Source organism: Panthera pardus, unplaced genomic scaffold, assembly GCF_024362965.1.
Source record: "Panthera pardus isolate Hobbes unplaced genomic scaffold, ASM2436296v1 HiC_scaffold_13, whole genome shotgun sequence".
NCBI classification, from domain to species: Eukaryota; Metazoa; Chordata; class Mammalia; order Carnivora; family Felidae; genus Panthera; species Panthera pardus.
The window spans coordinates 2,186,701-2,206,083 of record NW_026526688.1 but is presented as its reverse complement, the minus strand read 5'-3'; the positions used below and the strand labels follow the sequence as shown (position 1 = coordinate 2,206,083).

At 54.6% G+C, this 19,383-nt stretch overlaps 1 protein-coding gene across 3 annotated transcripts in view; it reads right to left on the bottom strand.

The window, feature by feature from the left end:
• MYOM2 (myomesin 2) overlaps positions 1–19,383 on the bottom strand; it is a 75,189-nt gene that overhangs the window by 21,166 nt on the left and 34,640 nt on the right. For all 3 annotated transcript variants that reach the window (XM_019428023.2, XM_053900772.1, XM_053900773.1), the window contains 12 exons: positions 17,730–17,857; positions 14,235–14,418; positions 12,585–12,759; positions 10,924–11,045; positions 9,883–10,070; positions 8,152–8,278; positions 7,554–7,732; positions 6,426–6,540; positions 5,348–5,504; positions 5,159–5,265; positions 2,399–2,443; positions 1,709–1,845 (listed from right to left, as the gene is read on the bottom strand). In XM_019428023.2, coding sequence (XP_019283568.2) covers positions 1,709–1,845; positions 2,399–2,443; positions 5,159–5,265; positions 5,348–5,504; positions 6,426–6,540; positions 7,554–7,732; positions 8,152–8,278; positions 9,883–10,070; positions 10,924–11,045; positions 12,585–12,759; positions 14,235–14,418; positions 17,730–17,857 — 1,664 coding nt within the window. The remainder of the gene's footprint in view (positions 1–1,708; positions 1,846–2,398; positions 2,444–5,158; positions 5,266–5,347; positions 5,505–6,425; positions 6,541–7,553; positions 7,733–8,151; positions 8,279–9,882; positions 10,071–10,923; positions 11,046–12,584; positions 12,760–14,234; positions 14,419–17,729; positions 17,858–19,383) is intronic.

Genomic DNA, 19,383 nt, shown 5'->3' with positions numbered 1-19,383 from the left:
TGCAGCCAGATGAAGCTCAACGATTTTCCGGGTGCCATAAATACAGGCTTTTATGTGACTTACGCAAAATAACATCAATCTTCACATGGGAAAGTCACCTGTGGATTGCTAATTAACCAATGAAACAGCTTAGCCCTACTCCAAAAGATTAGCCACGCAGCAAAGACATCAGTTTTTAAAGCAAGGTCTATGCAGCAGGTAGGAAACGTTAATCAAAAGATGTTCTTCAAACAAAGTGCAATTACACTAACTTCCTTTTCACCTCCTGGCACGATCTCTGCTCGAAGAAAATGCCTCCAATTCCTTCATCATGCTGTACTCTCCCAAGGACAAGAGTCACGTTTCTGGCTTGTTTGCAACCAGGAAGAAAATACTGCTATCTGTCAGCCGATCCTCCCACGTCTACGATTCTAACGTACGTCACTGTTTTTCAAGGTGAAGAAAAATCACATGCTCTTTGTCCATTCAGGATTTCTGCCCGATAGCCGCTCACGCTACCAGATGAGCTTTACCAAACGCCCACCGGACACAATGCCCGCACTAGGGGTGAGGGGCCCGGTGAGAGGCACCTGCGTGGCTACAGTGATTCCCCCATTTCAACCGCCCCGTGAACGTGTGTGCAGCACACACAGGGGTGAGGCGTTCAGGGGTTAGTAGGATGGTACACGGACCAAGGACACTTCATGCTGAGCATCCAGGGGAAGAGTAGAGGAAGTACAGTCCCCTAGCTTTCCGTGCAACAGTAACGAAAGGGCCCATCGGGCAAGGTTTTCCTCTAGCTGGATCTCCAGGTGAACTATAGTTACTAGACAAGAAGAAATACGTCGAAACACAATCAAGGTTCCACAGCCAGAAAAGGAATATTTAGAGTAACTGTAGGATTCGTTGCACACAATGAAAAGCAGAACAACGGTAAAAGCGTTCAAATCCCAGCACACTACCCATTGTTGGCGATTCTGCTGGTCTTTGCCCAGATCTGCCATAACAGAGAGCAGCCTAAAAGTTCAGGGAAGGTGTAGAAACAGATTTACCAGGAGGTGCCTGATACGGGAAGTTCTCTGTGGGAGGGGGGCCCGCCGGCCATGTTGCAAAATGCATGCCTTCAAAACCACGATCGAGAATAAATACACCTATCCATCACGGATATTCCCACGTCCCTCGTGTCACCTGGACCTTTTGATAAAACCAGGCTCAACGTCTCCGGGGGGGGTGCCTGGGTGGCTGAGTCGGTCAGTGTCCAACCTCGGCTCAGGTCATGATCTCGCAGTTCGTGGGTTCGAGCCCCGTGTCTGGCTCTGTGCTGAGAGCTCGGAGCCTGGAGCCTGAGAGCTCGGAGCCTGGAGCCTGCTTCAGATTGTGTGTCTCCCTCTCTCTGCCCCTCCCCCGCTCACACTCTGTCTCATTCTCTCTCAAAAATAAAAAAACATCCACAAATTAAAAAAAAAAAAAAACAGGCTCAACGTCTCTAAATATAGCATGTCATTTTTTTTAATGCTGGCAGGCTGGGATTCAGAGGGCTTCCGATCTCTTCTCTGGCCCAGGCCAATCTCTGAACATCCCAAGAATCAGCCATCACACGGGCATCTCACCAACCTGCTACACCCCAAATTCTACCGCTCAAACACAGAACACTGACTTTAAGGAACTGACCTACTGAAGTAAAACCTGGCCCTCTTCAAAGCCCCAGATCACTCACACATGAACTCACCTCGCTGTCGGAGACTTCTCTGTCGTTAATAATAAATCGGTAGCTGGCATCTGGTGATAAGTGCTCAGCCTGGAGCCAGAAGCGGACCTGGCCCTTATCAAAAATCTCATAAGCTAATTCTGATTTCAAAGGAATTGCTACAGGAAGAAAAGAAATCAGAAGTCAATAATGCATGAATCCTTATGAGAAAAACTGCTACATATTGGTGGAAAATATCAATCCCAGTTATTAAATTTTTTGCGAACGCGAAGCCCAGGAGTACTGAATTGGATTATGAAAACCCGAAATAAAAATAAACCCCTCGTTAGCCTGCTGTAGTTGAAGGCGTGCCGTGCGAGCTTTGTGTGCCCGTCGGCACAGCCTCGCTTTCCTGGCTGATCCGACGGCTGCCAATGTATGGATCTCTGTATTCAGTGTAACTCAGTCACCGAAGGTGCCATCTGACCGACTCACTTGGATTAGGAACAGCTATGCTAAGCCCCAAATTCTAACCACTCTCTATGCAATACAAATTTCTACGACTTATGGTACCAATTCGTTTTTGTTTTAAACGTGCAGGGGACACGCCTGTAAGCTGGGAGCGTGAAATGAAGGCGCTCTGCCCCAAAGAGCTCCTCCGTGAGCTCCGTGCGGCAACGAACACCCCCCTCCCCCGGTTGCGTCAGCCTGCAGGGTCCCGGGCTCACTTACTGGGATTTTTGATTTCGTTGCTCAGGGCCATCAGACGTTCAAGCTCTAAAATTAAGAAAAATACTCGCGTCGGTTTTGCCCTGTACATTCAGAAGTTTATAAACAATCGAGCGGAGATGGGACATCACCGAGATTTAATCTGGGGTGGTGTAAGAAATGTGAACCAGAGGGGCGCCTGGGTGGCTCAGTCGGTTAAGCGTCCGACTTCAGCTCAGGTCACGATCTCGCGGTCCGTGAGTTCGAGCCCCGCATCGGGCTCTGGGCTGATGGCTCAGAGCCTGGAGCTTGCTTCGGATTCTGTGTCTCCCTCTCTCTCTGCCCCTCCCCCGTTCATGCTGTGTCTCTCTCTGTCTCAAAAATAAATAAACGTTAAAAAAAAAAAAAATTAAAAAAAAAAAAAAAAAAGAAATGTGAACCAGAAGTGAAAGCACGAGTCAGAGTTAAGCCACCTTCGAACACTCTCTTCGGCTGAGATCCTCACCATTTAATAACCCGGTCCCGACGGGCGGTGGGGTGTGTGAGGGCGGAGCCTTGGAACAGCGGGTTTGGGGTGGGGGCAGCTTGCAGAGGGGAGGTTTACAGAGATCCATTTCCAGACCCTCTAATTCCATAGGATCCTAATATGGATCTGGCAGGCTGGGGACAGGTGGGTGGTCTGTGATTTTCTTCCCCCTGCAAGATGGCCTTCTTCCAAATGCTTCGCCCCACCCCCCCCACGATTTCACTGTGATGTATTATTGCCACAAGTTAACAAAAACAAAAATGCATCACTCCCGAGTCTCAAGGACAAGCTAAGAAACCCTGAAGGTTCTCAGCCATTTCTTCCCTGCTTCCTTCTTTCCTTCTCTCCTTCCTCCTCAATGAGAATTGAGAAAGGCAGCCGTGGTCACGAAGGCATGTGTGAACACGCTGATTTGAACTCAACAATGAAGTCGGACTGCTCCTGACTGGAAGGCTGGCCTGACTTCCCGATGAGGTCTAAGGGTAGGAATCCCCGTAAATCAAATGGGCAAAACCTGCAGCTTCATCCACAAGACAGACGTCCAAAGTCCACATACGTTACAGAACACGCTGTAAATGCGCATCATTCGCAACTATTTAAAAGGAGGGGCGCCTGGGTGGCTCAGTGGGTTAAGCGGCCGACTTCGGCTCAGGTCATGATCTCGCGGTCCATGAGTTCGAGCCCCGTGTCGGGCTCTGGGCTGACAGCTCAGAGCCTGGAGCCTGTTTCAGATTCTATGTCTCCCTCTTTCTGACCCTCCCCTGTTCATGCTCTGTCTCTCCCTGTCTCAAAAATAAATAAAACGTTAAATAAATTTAAAAAAATAAAATAAAATAAAATAAAAGTAAAGACGCCATCTAGAAGCTTAGCGATGGTGCCGAGGGGGTACAGACCACTCTTCAGGGTTACCTAGGGGTGTTTGGAGCCTGAATGGTTTGAGGACCACTGAGTTGGGTCAGAAAAGGCAGCCTAAAAGGCACTGCAGCAGATTGTGGATGTGCCCCTGTCTCTGGGCACGGGCACACTGAGCGAGGACCCCACACGCAGATGCTGTGCAGAGCCCCCCGCTGGAGTCCTGCTCAGTCTGGTGAAATCTGCATTTGCTTCACCAGGCTTCCCAGCACCTGCACTGGACACGCAGGGGCCTGACGTCAGGGGCAGGGGGCGCCTCCCCGCGGGGGCCCAGGCCGCTCCCGCCTACCTACACCAGACGGCCACTCTAGGTCAGCTTGCCTCGGGACCACACTGCCTCCGGCCACCATGCCACGGGTGGCCGCACGGTCTGCTCATCAGGCGCGAGAGGCATTTTAATAGAGGGCTCGGAGGGACTCAGAAGCTTCAAGGACCTGAAGAAACCTGTCTGGAACTGCACGGTTCACCCCACATCCTGGTAAGGCTGACCTTGAACTGCACGTACGGCGGACAAGGGCTGGACACAAAGAGACCGAAGCCCAGGCAGCACAAGAATCCGCCTCCCGAGGCTCCCTCGTTTGCCTAGCGGAGCCGGGTGTGTGAGCCCACCTGAGACCACCTTCCCCGAGCCCCGTGGCCCGAACAGACTTTGCTCATTTCCTCCTTCAGTCTCCTACTCCTAGGAGAGCGGAGAGGTTGACTCTGCTGGCTAGACCCTATTTCACACGCCGAAAATGCATGTTTTCTTTTATCGTCCTGATTATTCAATGTTGGGAGGGAAGGGGGCGTCTTCCGTACGTGTCCCCTGCATCAATCTCACGGACTTACCTGATAATATGCCCCTCCCTGCTTGCAAGCCCCCGAAATGTAGCAAAACCCAACGTTAAAAGCACAAGAGGGAAGAGGTGGCCGCCTGGAGGGCACAGGTGGCTGAGCATCTGACTCTTGGTCTCGGCTCAGGTCGTGATCTCAGTTGGTGGGTCCGAGCCCCGCATCGGGCTCTGTGCTGACAGCGCGGAGCCTGCTTGGGATTCTCTCTCTCCCTCTCTCTGCCCCTCCCCTGCTCACTCCCTCTGTCTCTCTCTCGAAATAAATAAACTTGAGAAGAAAAAGCACAAGGGGAAGCTATAAAGGCAGCAGGTCCTGGGCCGGTGATTTACATGGCGGACGGACTACAAGCTCCAGAGTCTCCTCAGTCCCACGGTAGGTTTGCTTCTGTAAATGTCCCGCACCCCAGCCTCCCCCCGGCACACGCCCTCTCCCTAAGTGAGTCCTTCCTGTGTTGCCGTCAATCTTTCCAAGCGTCACACGCCGAACCAGGCGAGCCCACGTCACGTGGACCTTACCTTCTTCATCCAACACAAAACTGGAGGACACTCCGTCGGTGTCGCTTACGGACACAGAGTACGTTCCTAAATCCTCTTTATCCGGCTTTTTGAAGTACAGCTTCGAGCTGAAAGGGAAGAAGCATAGGAAACGTTACCGTTTGTGACGGTCCCCCGGAGTCCCAGCGGCCAGCTCCAAAGCGGACTTACTGGTCTCCCACCGTCTCGATCCTGAACTTCCCGTCGTCTCCGACCTCCTCGTAGGCTTTGCACCAAGTGAACTGGGAGGCGTCTGTCATTTCTTGGCAGTCAAAGCTCAGGTAGATGTTTCCTTCCTCGTCCACACCCGCACTGATCTCCTTCGTGCCTGAAGGGCGAGGACACAACTAGACGCCTTAGGATTCTTTTTTTGGAGGGGTGGCTCCTTTTACCCCGACTCATCAGGTTGCTCTCCACGGTCACCGAGGACGCTGAGTCGGACCCGTCGGAGGGCAAACCACGCGGGAGCGTTCCATCCATCCCCCTCTCTGCGTCCAGTCCCGCCGTGGAGAGTGTGTCGGCCAGGAAGACCCTTCCTCTCTCAGATCTGGCCCCTCACCCCTGCTAGGGGCCCAGGCAGCCGTGGGCACACACGGGCCCCCCTCTCTGCTCTCCTTCCCTGAGGGGCAGTGGGGGGGGGACTTCTGGCTACTCTGGGAGCAGGTGGACACCCGGCCCATCGCAGGCCAGTCCGAGTCGGCCCCTCGGGAACCAGGGACACGTCAGCCTGGGCAGGTACGAATAGATCACCGGTTTCCGAGAAGACAGAGAGGCACGGAACGCCGGGTGGCAGAAGGAAATGAAGCCAGCCCCAGGGAGGGGAACCGCCGACCCCCCTGGCTGCGGCTCGAGCACACTCCTTCCCCACGTGTCCTGTGCGCCGACCTCGTCCTCAGAGGTCACCTCCACGGGGCTTTGGCTACTTGGAACCACGAGCAGTACCAACGGCTTCGTGAGCTCCTGGTCCAGAGGCAGCAGTGAAACGAAGACCACCGTCATCCCCGCCGGTTGCGGTCCTCCTCCACGTAAAGCTGCCACTGGCTCTGCCACGTGGCCTGGGGCACCCCACCCTGACCCGAGGGTCTGCCAGGGCACGGGGCTGGCTGGACACACGCGCTCCTGTCTGCCGCTCAGCTGCTCCAGCATTGCGACGGGACCCAGCCGTCGCGCGCTCCCACGGACACAGAGCGCGCGCCCCTCCTCCCGCAGCCCGGCCACCGCCTCGCGTCGCTACGCGCCCCAGTCTCACCTGGTCTGGCCTCCACCAGCACCGGCTCAGACGTGTCCGACGGCCTTCCCACCCCACTGGCGTTCACGGCCCGGACCCTGAAGACATAGGTCTTACCCTGGTGCAGGTTACAGACCTTGGGAAGACAGAGAAAATACCCCATGTCAGTCGACAAATGACACAGACTTTATACTTTTCACATGTTACCGTGAACCTGCTTTTTAAAAAAGCAATTCATTTTCCAGCTAGAACGGCTGCACGCAAGGATCAAGGAAGGCCAGAGGTGAGACAGGCTGACGATCACTCCCAGCCTTACTTTGCAAGAGCAAACACTCACTCTTCAATGTTGCTACGTTGTTTCTTTTTTCTCTGCATGTTTCAAAGCAGAATTAAAATCACACCTCCAGTTTGCAACCTGAGGTTCATACTTAACACGATTCTATGGGACGAAATATTATTTTCACGGTGAGTGCTAACTGCGCAAGATATCCCATCATTTGGAGGCATGAGGATTAAATCCTTTTCCTCTCGCACATACGGAGGTAATGTGTACCGCAATCCGCACTGGTAAGTAAAGTATACCTAAGTCATTTGTTTTGCTAGATCCTTAGAAGCTGATCAGTTCACTCAGAAGAACCCGATCTTGTTTTACACTGTCGGCTTGCTTCCCAGAGGCCGATGCCGATTTACGTGTCTGAAGGTGCAGCCGGGGACACAACTCAGGTGTGGTCTTTACGTACAGGCGTGTACGTGCCACGCCACGGAGACCCCGGTCAAGCGACGAAAACCCCTGGGTGAGGGCAGCTGGGGAACAAACCAGCCAGGTGGCCTCCTGCTCCAAAGACCAGGGTCACAACTGCCCCCAGTGACGGGCAAACCGTAGGTGCTAAAAATAGAAACATGTGGAGCAGGAACAGTGCAATCTTGTTAAATGTACTAAAGCTGTGCGTGTCTCGGGCAGAGTCTGTGAGCGATCCTGAATTATTCGGACGAACTCCAAGGTCTGGAGCACAAAAAACCAGTAGTGGAGACCGTGCACGGTGGCACCGAGCTATGCGGGCGGGCCGCCTGGTGGCTCGGAGCCCGTCCGCAGCGGGACCAAAGTCACCCTCCCCGCGAGGCAGCGAGCGAGCGGAGGAACACGGTCACCTTTAAGTAACGGTTGGCGGTTGCTGCCTCGTTCACGGTGCTCCATTCTCCAGACTCTTCCTCCTTATAGTCCACAAAATACCCAGAAATGGGGCTGTTGCCCGTGTACATGGGCGCCTTCCAGAGCATGACCAGCGACGTGTCCCTGACCTCACAGAACGTCAGATCATAGGCAGGACCTGCAAAGTGGAACATACCCCATGCCCATGCACGCACACGCCGGCCGCACAGCACAGCCGCCGCCCCGGGGAAACACTACTTTTTCACACCACGGTCATCGCTAATCTGCCTACTGAATGTCTCTATCGGCGTTTGTCCGAGAACGTCCAGGAGGAGCGTGGAGGGGGGAGTGGGGGCGTCCGGCCGGCCCCACAGCCGTGCATGGGGCACGGGGGGCACTGCGGCCACCCTCGCGATGGCTCGTGAGCCCACATCGCTGCTCAGGACCAGCAGCCTGTCTCACAAACAGAGCAGGTGCACCCAGGTGGGGCACGCGTGTTACCCACCCCCACGCAGGAAACCTGTCCGCCACAGCGTCCGCCCCCTGGCCAGCCCCATGCGTGCGCAGGGCCCTCGGGGCCCCAGGGGGGACTCGTACCAGGCTCAGGCATGGTCCACGCCTCACACTTGAAGAGCTCGCTGGGGTCCGACGACTGCCCAATCCCCGCCAGGTTGACGGCCGCGATTTTGAACTCATAGAGTGAGCCTTCTGTCAAGCCATCCACCTACGCGGATTATTCAAGTTAATGCATGAAATAAGCGTTGTGTTGCAGTCCGTTCACGACTGACTCACGAATGAACCCCGAGGGAGGGTCCACGTCGGTAAACTGTGCAGTGAGGTCAGGGAGGGCTGCGGATGCCCCTGCCGCATGTGGCCGCTCCAGGGGACCTCACCTGCTTTGCCCTGTTCCTTCCTTGCATAACCTCGCCTACAGGGGCGGCGTGATGACCCCCCCACACACACCGGCAGATAGGGCTCTGAGGGCTTGAAGACACGAAGGCACAGAGGCAAGTGAACAGTAGAGCAGAGGGGCCTGCCCTCAAGCCCCCGTCCCTTCTGTGAACGCCGGCACATTGGCCGCCACAGGCTGGGGACCCGAGGCCTCCCTGCCAGACCAGGTCCTCACTCTGTGACACCGCGCAATCCATCACCGTCCCCAGCACACCGGCTGGAGGCCCTTCGGTTGGGACCTCAGCCACACGAGGGTCTGTACCCAAACGTGAGGGAAGGCCTTGACCAGGACCCTTAGCGCTGCCTGGCAGTTTCCAGACAATACTGTCTCTAAAAACAGATGACCTGCAAAGCGAGTGCGTTTCAAGTTCAACGGCCTCGGGCGCCTGGGTGGCTCAGTCGGTGAAGCGGCCGACTTCAGCTCAGGTCACCACCTTGCGGTCCGTGAGTTCGAGCCCCATGTCGGGCTCTGTGCTGCCAGCTCAGAGCCTGGAGCCTGCCTCGGATTCTGGGTCTCTGTCTCTCTCTGCCCCCACCCGCCTGCTCATTATTGTCTCTCTCTCTCTCTCTCTCTCTCTCTCTCTCCCTCTCTCTCTCTCTATCAAAGGTAAATAAACAGTAAAAAAAATTTTTTAAGTAAATGCTTTTCTCATACACACGTGAACACACATGCACGCACATGTGTGCACTCATACCCATTCATAAATACACATACACATTCATATGCTCACGTGAACACACAGGCACATGTGTGCATGCTCACGTGTTTGCACTGTGCACACACGTTCACACACACAAGCCTGTGACCTACACTGTGCGAACGAGGAGTGGGAATGTCAGAGGTCAGAAGAGAAAGCCCACGGGCTGCTGAGGGTTTGTGTCTGGATTCGGTCCCGGATCTTCCTTCCTCCAAACCCACGTCCTTCCCACTCTCTCCGCTCGGACAGAACAGGCGTTTGGACAAGTGACTCCCTCGGGGGCGGGCATGCAGCCTTGCTCAGGAAAACCGCAACAAAGAAGCCGGGGGGGGGGGGGGGTGGGGGCAGGGGGACTCCCTGACTGACACCTGCTGGGCGCAAACCTCACATCCCCGCGGCCGCTCGCTGCGACAAGCTCGGGGCCTGGAGCCGGCCGCGGCGGTGTCCCTAACCGCCCCCTCCCCCGCCCGCCCCCTTGCCTCTGCACCTGCTCCTGCTTCACAGGACAAAATGCTTCCTAAGGCCCAGTTCTAGAGATACAGGATCCCAGGAGACTGCGAACTTTTCTTAACCCGCTTTTGCTTCCGTGTCACGTGATCTAGTGTCTGAGTCGCCGAAGGAAGGACTCTGCCCGGGACGTGAAAGCAGAGCGGAGACCCGTGAACCCGGAAGAACCAACCGTCAGGATCCTCTCCTTCACAGGCGAAGAGTTGACCTCATGCCAGTTCTTATGCTGAGCCTCGCGCTTGTCTATGTAGTAACCCAGGATGGGGGCCCCGCCGCTGAACCTGGGCACCTTCCAGCCCAGCGTCATGGAGTGGCCGTCGCAGTTCAGAAGCGTGACCCCGTACGGATGCGAGGGGACAGCTGCAGGGACACAGGGCGGGAGGGTTACCCCAGAGTCGGCCTGGGCACCCCCTGCCCCATGGGGCGGCTCCTGCACTGGGGTAAGGGGGGGGCAGGCAGCAGTTGGGGGGTGGTGCCCAGACTCGACCCATCTTTGTGTGTTTTCATCTCTTCCTTTGAAGAGAGGACGCGTCCGTCGTATGTATTTATTGCTATTTCTAAACACATCCCCCAATAAATAACACAGGCACACAGACATCTTCCAATATTTCAATAATACAAGGGTGATAAATTATTGAAATCTGGCCCGGATGGCTGAAATATGAGATTCCTCCCCCTCCTCTGGGGAAAGCCTCGAGGAGCCGTCTCATCACATCCATGAACGACACCTGTGCCCCTCGTGACCAGAGATGATGAACCTTACAGACGCCAGAATCACTCAAGTGAGCACGAATTTGTATTTCCCTTCTGAACCCATTTGGAAATGGACCATCTTTTCCTACCGGGTTGAAGAGGGACACGTCTCTGCTCCCCCACCCCCAACTCTGGGTGACCTACGCCCAGCCGTCCTCTGTCACCTGAGACACAGGTGACCCGGGAAAGATCCGTTCTCATCACAGAATAAAAATGTAGACGATTGCTTTTCGTTTAGTAGAAAGGACTCGAAGAGGAAAATGGTAACGTTTGGAAGTCCTTCCCGGGAAAAACTGACAGATTAGAATAGTGACCTTAAAACGAAAGAATAACTGATTTTTTTCTTTTCTTTTTTTTGCTCTATTTCCCACCTAAGTGTTATCGGACCCGACATTCCTCGGAAATTCCGTAACACTGTGTATCGTCAGAAATCGTAAGTGAGCCCACGCGGGTTACTCACTGAGAGCGGCCTGGACCTTGATGACGTCCGACTCCTGAGAGTTTTCACTTGTGCCGACGGCATTCACCGCCTTCACCCGGAACACGTACTGCTCACCGGTGGTCAGGCCGTGCACCACGAACCTGAGGGAGACACCAGTCAGGGGCGCGACTACGTGGCTGAACCGTTTTTCTCTCTCCCGCAGCACGAGTACAAATCGTGGGGGACACGCCAACGTTTTGTTGAGTTTTGTTGACACGCCAACATTACTCTGAGTCAACTTGTGTGCGCATGGCATACACGGGTTCACGCTGGCAGTTTTAGCTTTCTGATGCAAACCAGCACGCGGGGTCAGGAAGGAAGGCGGCGTGACGCCTCGCTACGCCAGGAGCTGGAGGGGCACAGGTCTGGGGGCACGGAAAGCAAGCCCCTCAGATCCTAAGCGCCCCTCTTCCTCCGTGTCGCCCACGTGCTCTGCGCCCCCCCCCCCCTTCGCTTCCCCAGTTACCAGGTTCTGTCTGAATCACACGTCTATCACGAAACAGCATTCAAGTCCTCATCTAAAAGAACCCACGTGTGGAAGGCTTAGAAGCAGAAGCGTTCCGGACACGGAAGGGACCCTAGTCAGACGAGGCTCGAACACCGGCCTCCACACTCAACAGATTTGGACCCCTAGTCACGTGCCTCCCCCTTGGTGAGGCTGCTAGCCCATCTGTGCAATGGGGCATCGGCCCCCTCCTCCAGCACCCCTGGCAAGTGTCACCCGGGAAACGGCACGGGAGGATCTGGGTCGCCCCGCACAGGCCGGCGCTCTGCCCGGTCCGCGTAAGCGGTCACCGCTGGCCTCACCGGGCCTGTGAATGTGCTGTGACCTTCTACAAAACTCCGGCCTGAGAATGCTATTTTCACTTCTTTGTTCTGAGATCTCTTTCTGCATTTGCTGCCCGTGAACTCTAAATAACATCTAACCAATGCTCTCAGTCGCATCTCTTCTTTCGCAGCCACGGCCTTTTCCAATCTATTACTTTCTTAAGAAGACTGAAACGGGAAAGATGGCTGAGCCATCACTGACCGCCCGTCCATGGTGCAGAGCCGGACAGCTGCCTCTGTTTTCTGGAGAAGCACATCCTGGAGAGAGCCTAACAGGGTCTGATATTCTGCACCCTTGGCAGGAAAGGGGAGTGCATCGATGCCAGAGTGAAGACGCTCCCTCCCACGGCAGGAGGGGCCCAGGTCCCCTGCACCAGAGACGGGACGTCCCCCGGCTTTGTCTCAATCGGTGGTAGAGTGCGGGCTCTCACTTACGCGAATGAAGCAATTTTAAAAGTTCGAAAAATCAACACGGAAAAATAAAACGCCTCTCAGGTCGCGGTTGCGACCGTAACTTTCCTGCTGGAAGGGAAGCCTTAACTGCTCCCGTGTCGGGAGAGTCAAGGTTCTGGAGCCTCCTCTGTCATGAACACACTAATCGTTTCAGGCACGAGCCTGGGGACCCGAGCAGCCTGTCAGCTCTGGAGTCCTGCGCCCCTTACGTGGGCATAAGAAACAGACCTTTGTGTAGAGGCTCACGGGCGTGGGCGCCACGGCGTGGACCGCTCTGAGCCTGAGCGGCTCCTGTCTGGTTTTGCGTCTCCTACTCTGTCCCCTCACACGGCAGTTCTGGGACCCCCGCAGGGCCACACCTGTTGTAGCCAATGGGCTTGTGATTGCACGGCTCCCAGACGTTGGACCCTGCCACGGAGCAGTCTACGTAGTAGCCGAGGAGATCGTCTTCCTGCTTGGGTCTGTCCCACCGCACGACCACCGACGTCTTCGTGTTCCGCGATGCCAGCACCCGGCCAGGGGCAGAAGGCACGGCTGTGCAGGGGAGACACGGTGACAGAAAGGACATGGTATCAGAGTTTTGGAAGCTGTACCACAGACCCTCGAGCCCTTGTGTCCACAGGGAAGGACGACCTGAAATCTGCACACGGAGGGAAGTGGGGGGCAGGCTGCCACCCGGGGAGCCAGAAGGTGCCGGACCTTCCTCCATCCTCCCAAGTCCTACCCGACTCACAAAGGAATTACAACCACCGAATCTCCTGTACCCGCACCAGAACTGTTGAAAATCACGTTCAGGGGCGCCTGGGGGGCTTAACTGCCCTACTGGGTTGAGTTGGTTGAGTGTCCAACTCTTGGTCTCAGCTCAGGTCATGATCTCATGGTTCATGAGATTGAGCCCCACATCAGGCTCTGTGCTGACAGCGCTGAGCCTGCTTGGGATTCTCTGTCTCCCTCTCTGCCCCTCCCTGCTGGTTCTCATTCTCTCCCTCTCTCAATAAATAAAACTTAGGGGCGCCTGGGTGGCGCAGTCGGTTAAGCGTCCGACTTCAGCCAGGTCACGATCTCACGGTCCGTGAGTTCGAGCCCCGCGTCGGGCTCTGGGCTGATGGCTCGGAGCCTGGAGCCTGTTTCCGATTCTGTGTCTCCCTCTCTCTCTGTCCCTCCCCCGTTCATGCTCTGTCTCTCTCTGTCCCAAAAATAAAATAAACGTTGGAAAAAAAAAAAAATTAAAAAAAAAAAAAAATAAATAAAACTTAATAAAAAAAAAAGCATATTCTGATGACACACACACTTTGGCTAGCAGGGTAGTTAACAATTTCTGGAGGGTGAAATGACTGATTTTAAGAAAATAAGACACATTTCTATCAGATTGATCAGAAACTTGATGGGATTCCAAATCTAATCGTGACTTGACCATAGATTTTTCTCACCAGTGCAATTCAGAATTTCTGTAACTCCTACTTGACATCTTCCAAGAGGGAACTTGAAGCCATACGGGCAAGGAGTTCCGGTGTGTTCAGGGTTTTTAAAAAGGTGGCCAGTGCCTAAAAATATTTCTAACTCATTTATTAGTTCGATGAAAATAAGATGGAGGGACACCTGGGCAGCTCAGTCGGTTAAGCATCCAACTCTTGACTTTGGCTCAGGTCATGATCTCATAGTTTAGGAGTTCGAGCCCCAAATCGGTCTCTGCGCTGACAGCACAGAGCCTGCTTGGGATTCTCTTTTTCCCTCTCTCTCTGCCCCTCCCCTGCTCACAAGCTCTCTTTCAGTCTCTCAAAATAAATAAGTAAACTTAAAATAAGACAGAACTTTGGAGAAATGTTGAGTACCAACCAACACAGGGCAAAGAGATCTCTGTCTCCTGTAAAATGAAATTTTAAGACAGCTTGAATTTTAACTCCCATACAACATGAATTGTCTTTTTCAACACAACATGATGGCCTCTGATGTCAGTGACTCAGGGCCTGTCCCCAGCTGTGGTCACTCACGGACATGACCGTACTCACCAATCATATCCTGGGCCTGAATGGGGGCAGTGATCTCCGATGGTTCGCTCAGGCCATGTTTGTTGGCTGACAAAACCCGGAACACGTATGGCTTCCCTTCAGCAAGGTCAAAGACGGCGTAGCGAGGGGACCGCACGGCCGTCTGGGCGTTGACCCGCTGCCAGCTCCCGCTCCCGACCACCGACTGTGAAGAGACATGGGATTCGCCAAAGGAAGCCAAGAACGGCCCAAACACGTGCTGAAGGAACCATTCTGCTTTAGCTAGCCAAACTAATCTCTAGGGACGTCCGGGGGTAGGGCGCATCCTGGGCCATCAGTAAACCTTTCCTGAATCACGCGAAAAGGGAATTCAACTGGGAAAAGTAGGTAAGAAATTACCCCAAGTTGGAAATGCTCAGCAGTAAAAAGTTTTACGTGAAAGCAAATAAACTTCAAGGAATTAACACATAGGTTGTAGTTTTAGTAAAGTGGAATGAACTGTAAAGAATGAAAGATAAGATATTCATAAAATTCTATCGTAACTCGACTGGTCACATTTCAATTTAAAACGTACAGTATTTTGCGACTATTATCGTAGTAACAGCAATCTACCTAACCAGCAGCAACGTAAGACGCGCTATGATACATCCGTACATTGGAGAACGTAGTCACTCAGGCTGCCTTATAAAGATCCTCAATCAGAGAAGAGCGACTGTTTTGCTAAATGTAACACAGGATGCCAACTGTACCGATGACATATAAAGTATACAAAAGACTACAGAGAAAAAGACTCTTAATATATGTATCATACATTCATCGTGACTATTTCAGGGGTGCCCGGGGGGCTCTGTCAATTAAGTGTCCAACTTCGGCTCAGGTCATGATCTCGTGGTCTATGAGTCCGAGCCCTGTCTCAGGCTCTGTGCTGACAGCTCAGAGCCTGGAGCCTGCATCGGACTCTGTGTCTCCCTCTCTGCCCTTCCCCACTCACTCTCTCCCTCCTTCTCTCCCTCTCTCTCTCTCTTTCTCAAAAATAAATACTTTTTAAAGCATAATGACTATTTCACATGATGGAGTTATCAGTGATTTTCATTTTATTCTATATAATGTCTCTGGATTTCCCAAACTTTCTATACTGCAGGTTTCGTTTTTATCATTTGATTTTCTCATCACTGATAATTATTTTTTTAAACTTCAGTTACAAGTTTTACTTGTTTCCTAAAGAGAAAGATCCCCCTTCCTGAAGGGATCCTGAGGCAGCAAAAGCACGTGCACGGTGACCCTTGGAAAGGCTCCTAAGAACAGTGAAAGCGTTTCAAATGACCCCGGGCTTCTAGAAGTCAGAGTCACATTGAAAGCTGTCTCTCGTTTCAGCAGGAGCGAAGTCACCGTCTAGGGGCTGGTGCAGGCACCCGCAGTCGGAGGCCCCCACGCGCCCCCGGTCTGACACTCAGCTGGGGCCGAGCAGAGAGGAGGAGCCTCGCGTTGGAGGAATGACGACAGGGAGGAGGGAGGAAATACAAGGGGCTTACTGCCAAGCTTCTAGAAGCCCAAGAAAGGCTCGGGAGCCAGAGCTAAGTCGGGAGCTGCTCATCCTTCGGTGGAGGCTGGAAGGACGCGTGCAGGTCCCTGTGCCCGGAGCAGGGCCCCCAGGGCATGCGTCTGGAGCTTCACCTCAGGCAAACTAGCCACTGAAGCGGCCACTAGCCGCTGAACCATGGGCGTCACAAATGACCGGCCACTAGCCACTGAACCACGGGCGTCAACACGGAGGGAATGGGCTCGGAACCACAGGGATCAACACGGAGGGAACGGCCCAGAAGCCGTCCAGGAGCTACCCAGCAGAGGCGCAATCGCGCTGAAACTCCGCTCCGGGTGATGCGGCAGGCCATCCGCTGGGCGTCTGGGTGCCGGGCTCCCGCCCCCCACTCTTGGTGTCAGCATAAAGCGGGAAAGAGGAATCCGTATTCCTGCGCTTCCTTCCGGGCCTTGACAGGAATGAAGTCACCACAAGACCACCGCAGACGGGCTGGGGGCGGACCGCCCGCCAGGAGCCCACACTCAGCGTGGCCCAGCTCCGGCCCCTCCCGGGGGCCTCACGCTGCTCCCCGGGCCCCCGGCGCACGCCGCCGGGCCCTGAACACTTCGCCCTGCAGCACTGCAGGGTCAGCCGCCACGTAAGGCAGCCCCGCAGACCAGCGGTGAGGGCCACGGGGTCCGTCCACGCCCTGGAGGCTGAAATAGCGCTCACTTCATTCCCGCGTCTGCTTCCTCTAGTTGTACCGTGCGCCGTTCCTGTGCCGCACGCACCTGTTACTTGTTCTGTCCCGTGTGTGTGCCATAAACGGCACGCTCCACACCACACTGTGGCGTAAGTGGAGGGTCACAAAACCAGCCACGGGATCTGGACCACAGCGATTTTTCTCAGTATGGCCCACAGCCCACTAGCAGGTCACTGAGCCCGTGAAGGGGTCGAAAGCTGTGTCCAGCGCTACGGGACAGACCAAAGTCGGAGCGCATCATAGCATGCGGTAAGGATGCTGCGGTTTGGGAGTCGTTGGTTAGACGTGTGCATGTGTGTGTGCGACTGTGTGTGCATGTGTGCATGTATGAGTGCGTGTGTGTGCATGTGTGCAACTGTGTGTGCACGTGTGCAACTGTGTGCGCATGTGTGCAAGTGCATGCAGGTGTGCACGTGTGGGCATGTGTGTGCGTGTATGTGTGTGCATGTGCCCGTGTGCATGTATGAGTGTCTGCGCATGTGTGTCTGAGTGTGTGCATGTGTGTGCCTATGTGTGCTTGTGTACATGTATGAGTGTGTACGTGTGTGCACGTGTGTGCATGTATGTGTGTTCGTGTGTGTGCAAATGTGTGCGTGTGTGTGCTTGTGCACATGTATGAGTGTGTGTGCATATGCGTATGGGTGTATGCATTTGTGCATGTGTGTGCACATTTATGAGTGTGTGCATACGTGTATGAGTGTGTGCTCACGTGTGTGCATGTTTGTATGAGTGTGTGCGCACGTGTGTGCATATGTGTGTGTATGGGTGTGTGCATGTGCATATGTCTGTGCATTTATGAGTGTGTGTGTGCGTGTGCAGGGCTGCAATACACAGCTACTTCTCTCTGCGTCCAGACCTAGAGCCCTCCAGCCAAGAACCGGCTCTCCCACCAGCTGCAGTGTGAATCCCTGTACAAGACCGCCACCAAGTGGCCACGCGACCTCTGAACAAACGCAGAGCAGCAGCAAACGACCCTCCTGCCCAGGTCTCACTCGTCCTCGAGACGTGGGAGCTAGACTGCGTCGGCAGGAAGAAAACATACGGATCCCCCATTTCGGTGCCTTGGTGGGGGTGGGGCCGCTGGCTCACAGGAAGGCAGCAAACCCAGACCCAGGACGCAGTCCCCGGATTCCCACTCGCACGGCCGGGCTGGCCACGTACTCACAGCACAGCCGGCTCCCTCAGAGCGCAACCCACTGAACGGCACAATGTGAGGGTTTACAACACACAGTACCTTCTCGATGAAATACATCAGCGGCTCCTTGCCGCGGGGAGCAGGCGGGTCCCAGCTGAGGACCACATACGTCCTGCTGATCTCTGAGGCGTGCACGTTGGTGGGCGGCCCTGGGATCTGCACATCGCCTGCAGGAGTGATGAACTCAGTTAGTGCTGGGTGTGCCCCAGGTCCCCCCGTTCGCCGGAGCCCATCGTGGGAGCGCGGTCCCCGGGGTATGTTCCCAGGCACCAAAGATGTGCCCTATCAGTGACGTCCTCTGCTTCGCTTCTATTTGGGGACGGTAAGCAAACTATTTTTCCCAGCCAAGTCTAATGCACTGCTTAAGATCACCTAATTAGTTTTGTTTCTGACATAAGCCAGCTCATTAAAAAAAAAAAAAAAGAATCTAATCCAAAAATCTTCCAGAGTTCCGCTGGAAGGGGAGGCAGGAAGATCCACCCGGAAGAAATAGAGGGCTTAACCACAGTGGAGCTTTCGAGGTGCCAGGAACCCGTGCAGAGGAGGTGCTCGCGGTCTGTGTTCCGCGATACGGAAGCCTTCCGGAAGGGGATTACCCTCGCTCTGCTGGTCCTCTGGGTTATTTTCCTCGTACTGCTCGCCCTCACAGCCCTGGATCTGTACACCGACCTTCTATAGCCCGTCGTTCTTCCCTCCCTAGGGGGGCCTGGGCCACGTTCACAAGCACTGGAACCTATACCCACAGGTTTAAAATCCTGGAGTGATATCAATAAGCCTCTTGCAAATAACTAGTTTGGAACATTTGTGATCGGAGGGGTCTGCTGTGCCTGGCTTGTGACACACCCCTTGCTTTAACACACGTGAAGGTGTCGGGGGCGTTATATCTGGAGAGAGCTTTTCATGAGATGTGGAGGTTTTCCAGACCCACAATCTCTGTAGCTGTGATACAAAATGTTATGAGCTTCCGATTAGATTAGCACATGATTAAACCGGTTTGAACGTCCCCAGGACACGTCTGAGCCCTTCTCCATATCCCATTGCGCCCTGGGGACTGTGCAGCCGGCAAGGAACTGAACCACCGCATGGAAACGGGACAAACAAGACTGGGTCTGGTTTCCCAGGAGTCCTGTTACACATTTTACAGGCCACTCAGCACAGAAGGGTGTCGTGGCCTGATCTAGGAGCTTCCTGGCAAGGGGCTTGGATTCAAACAAGGACTCAGGGAGTCTCTCCAGGAAAGTGCCCAGTAAGGCCGGGTGGAGCGGGGCCCCCGGACACCCGACAGGACCCACGCACTGCGTCCCCTCCTGAAGAGATCCGGACACAGCCCTGACGGGAGAAGATACAGGAACCTCCCCCTCGGGTGACGCGTGCCGAGCCCCCAGGGCTGCAGCCTGGTTTATGCTTTATGCCCAAGGTGCCGCAGGACATGGGAGGCAAGCCCAGGGAACAGAGGGCGGCAAGGCAGGTGGTGAAGGCAGTAAGGACGTGTGAGTGCCCGCTCACAGAGCTGCCGTCCACGTGCTTTCAGGTCTGAGCGTGTCACTGTCCTCAGACCCCGCACAGAGCCGCCAGGCCCAGAGAAAACGGAGCAGGAAGCATCTCGTCCAATGCTGGGGGAGAAGGAAGAGTCCCCGTTCGTGTCAGCAGGGGACCCCTGGCTGGGGCGAGATGCTTGGGTCCCAGAGCCTTT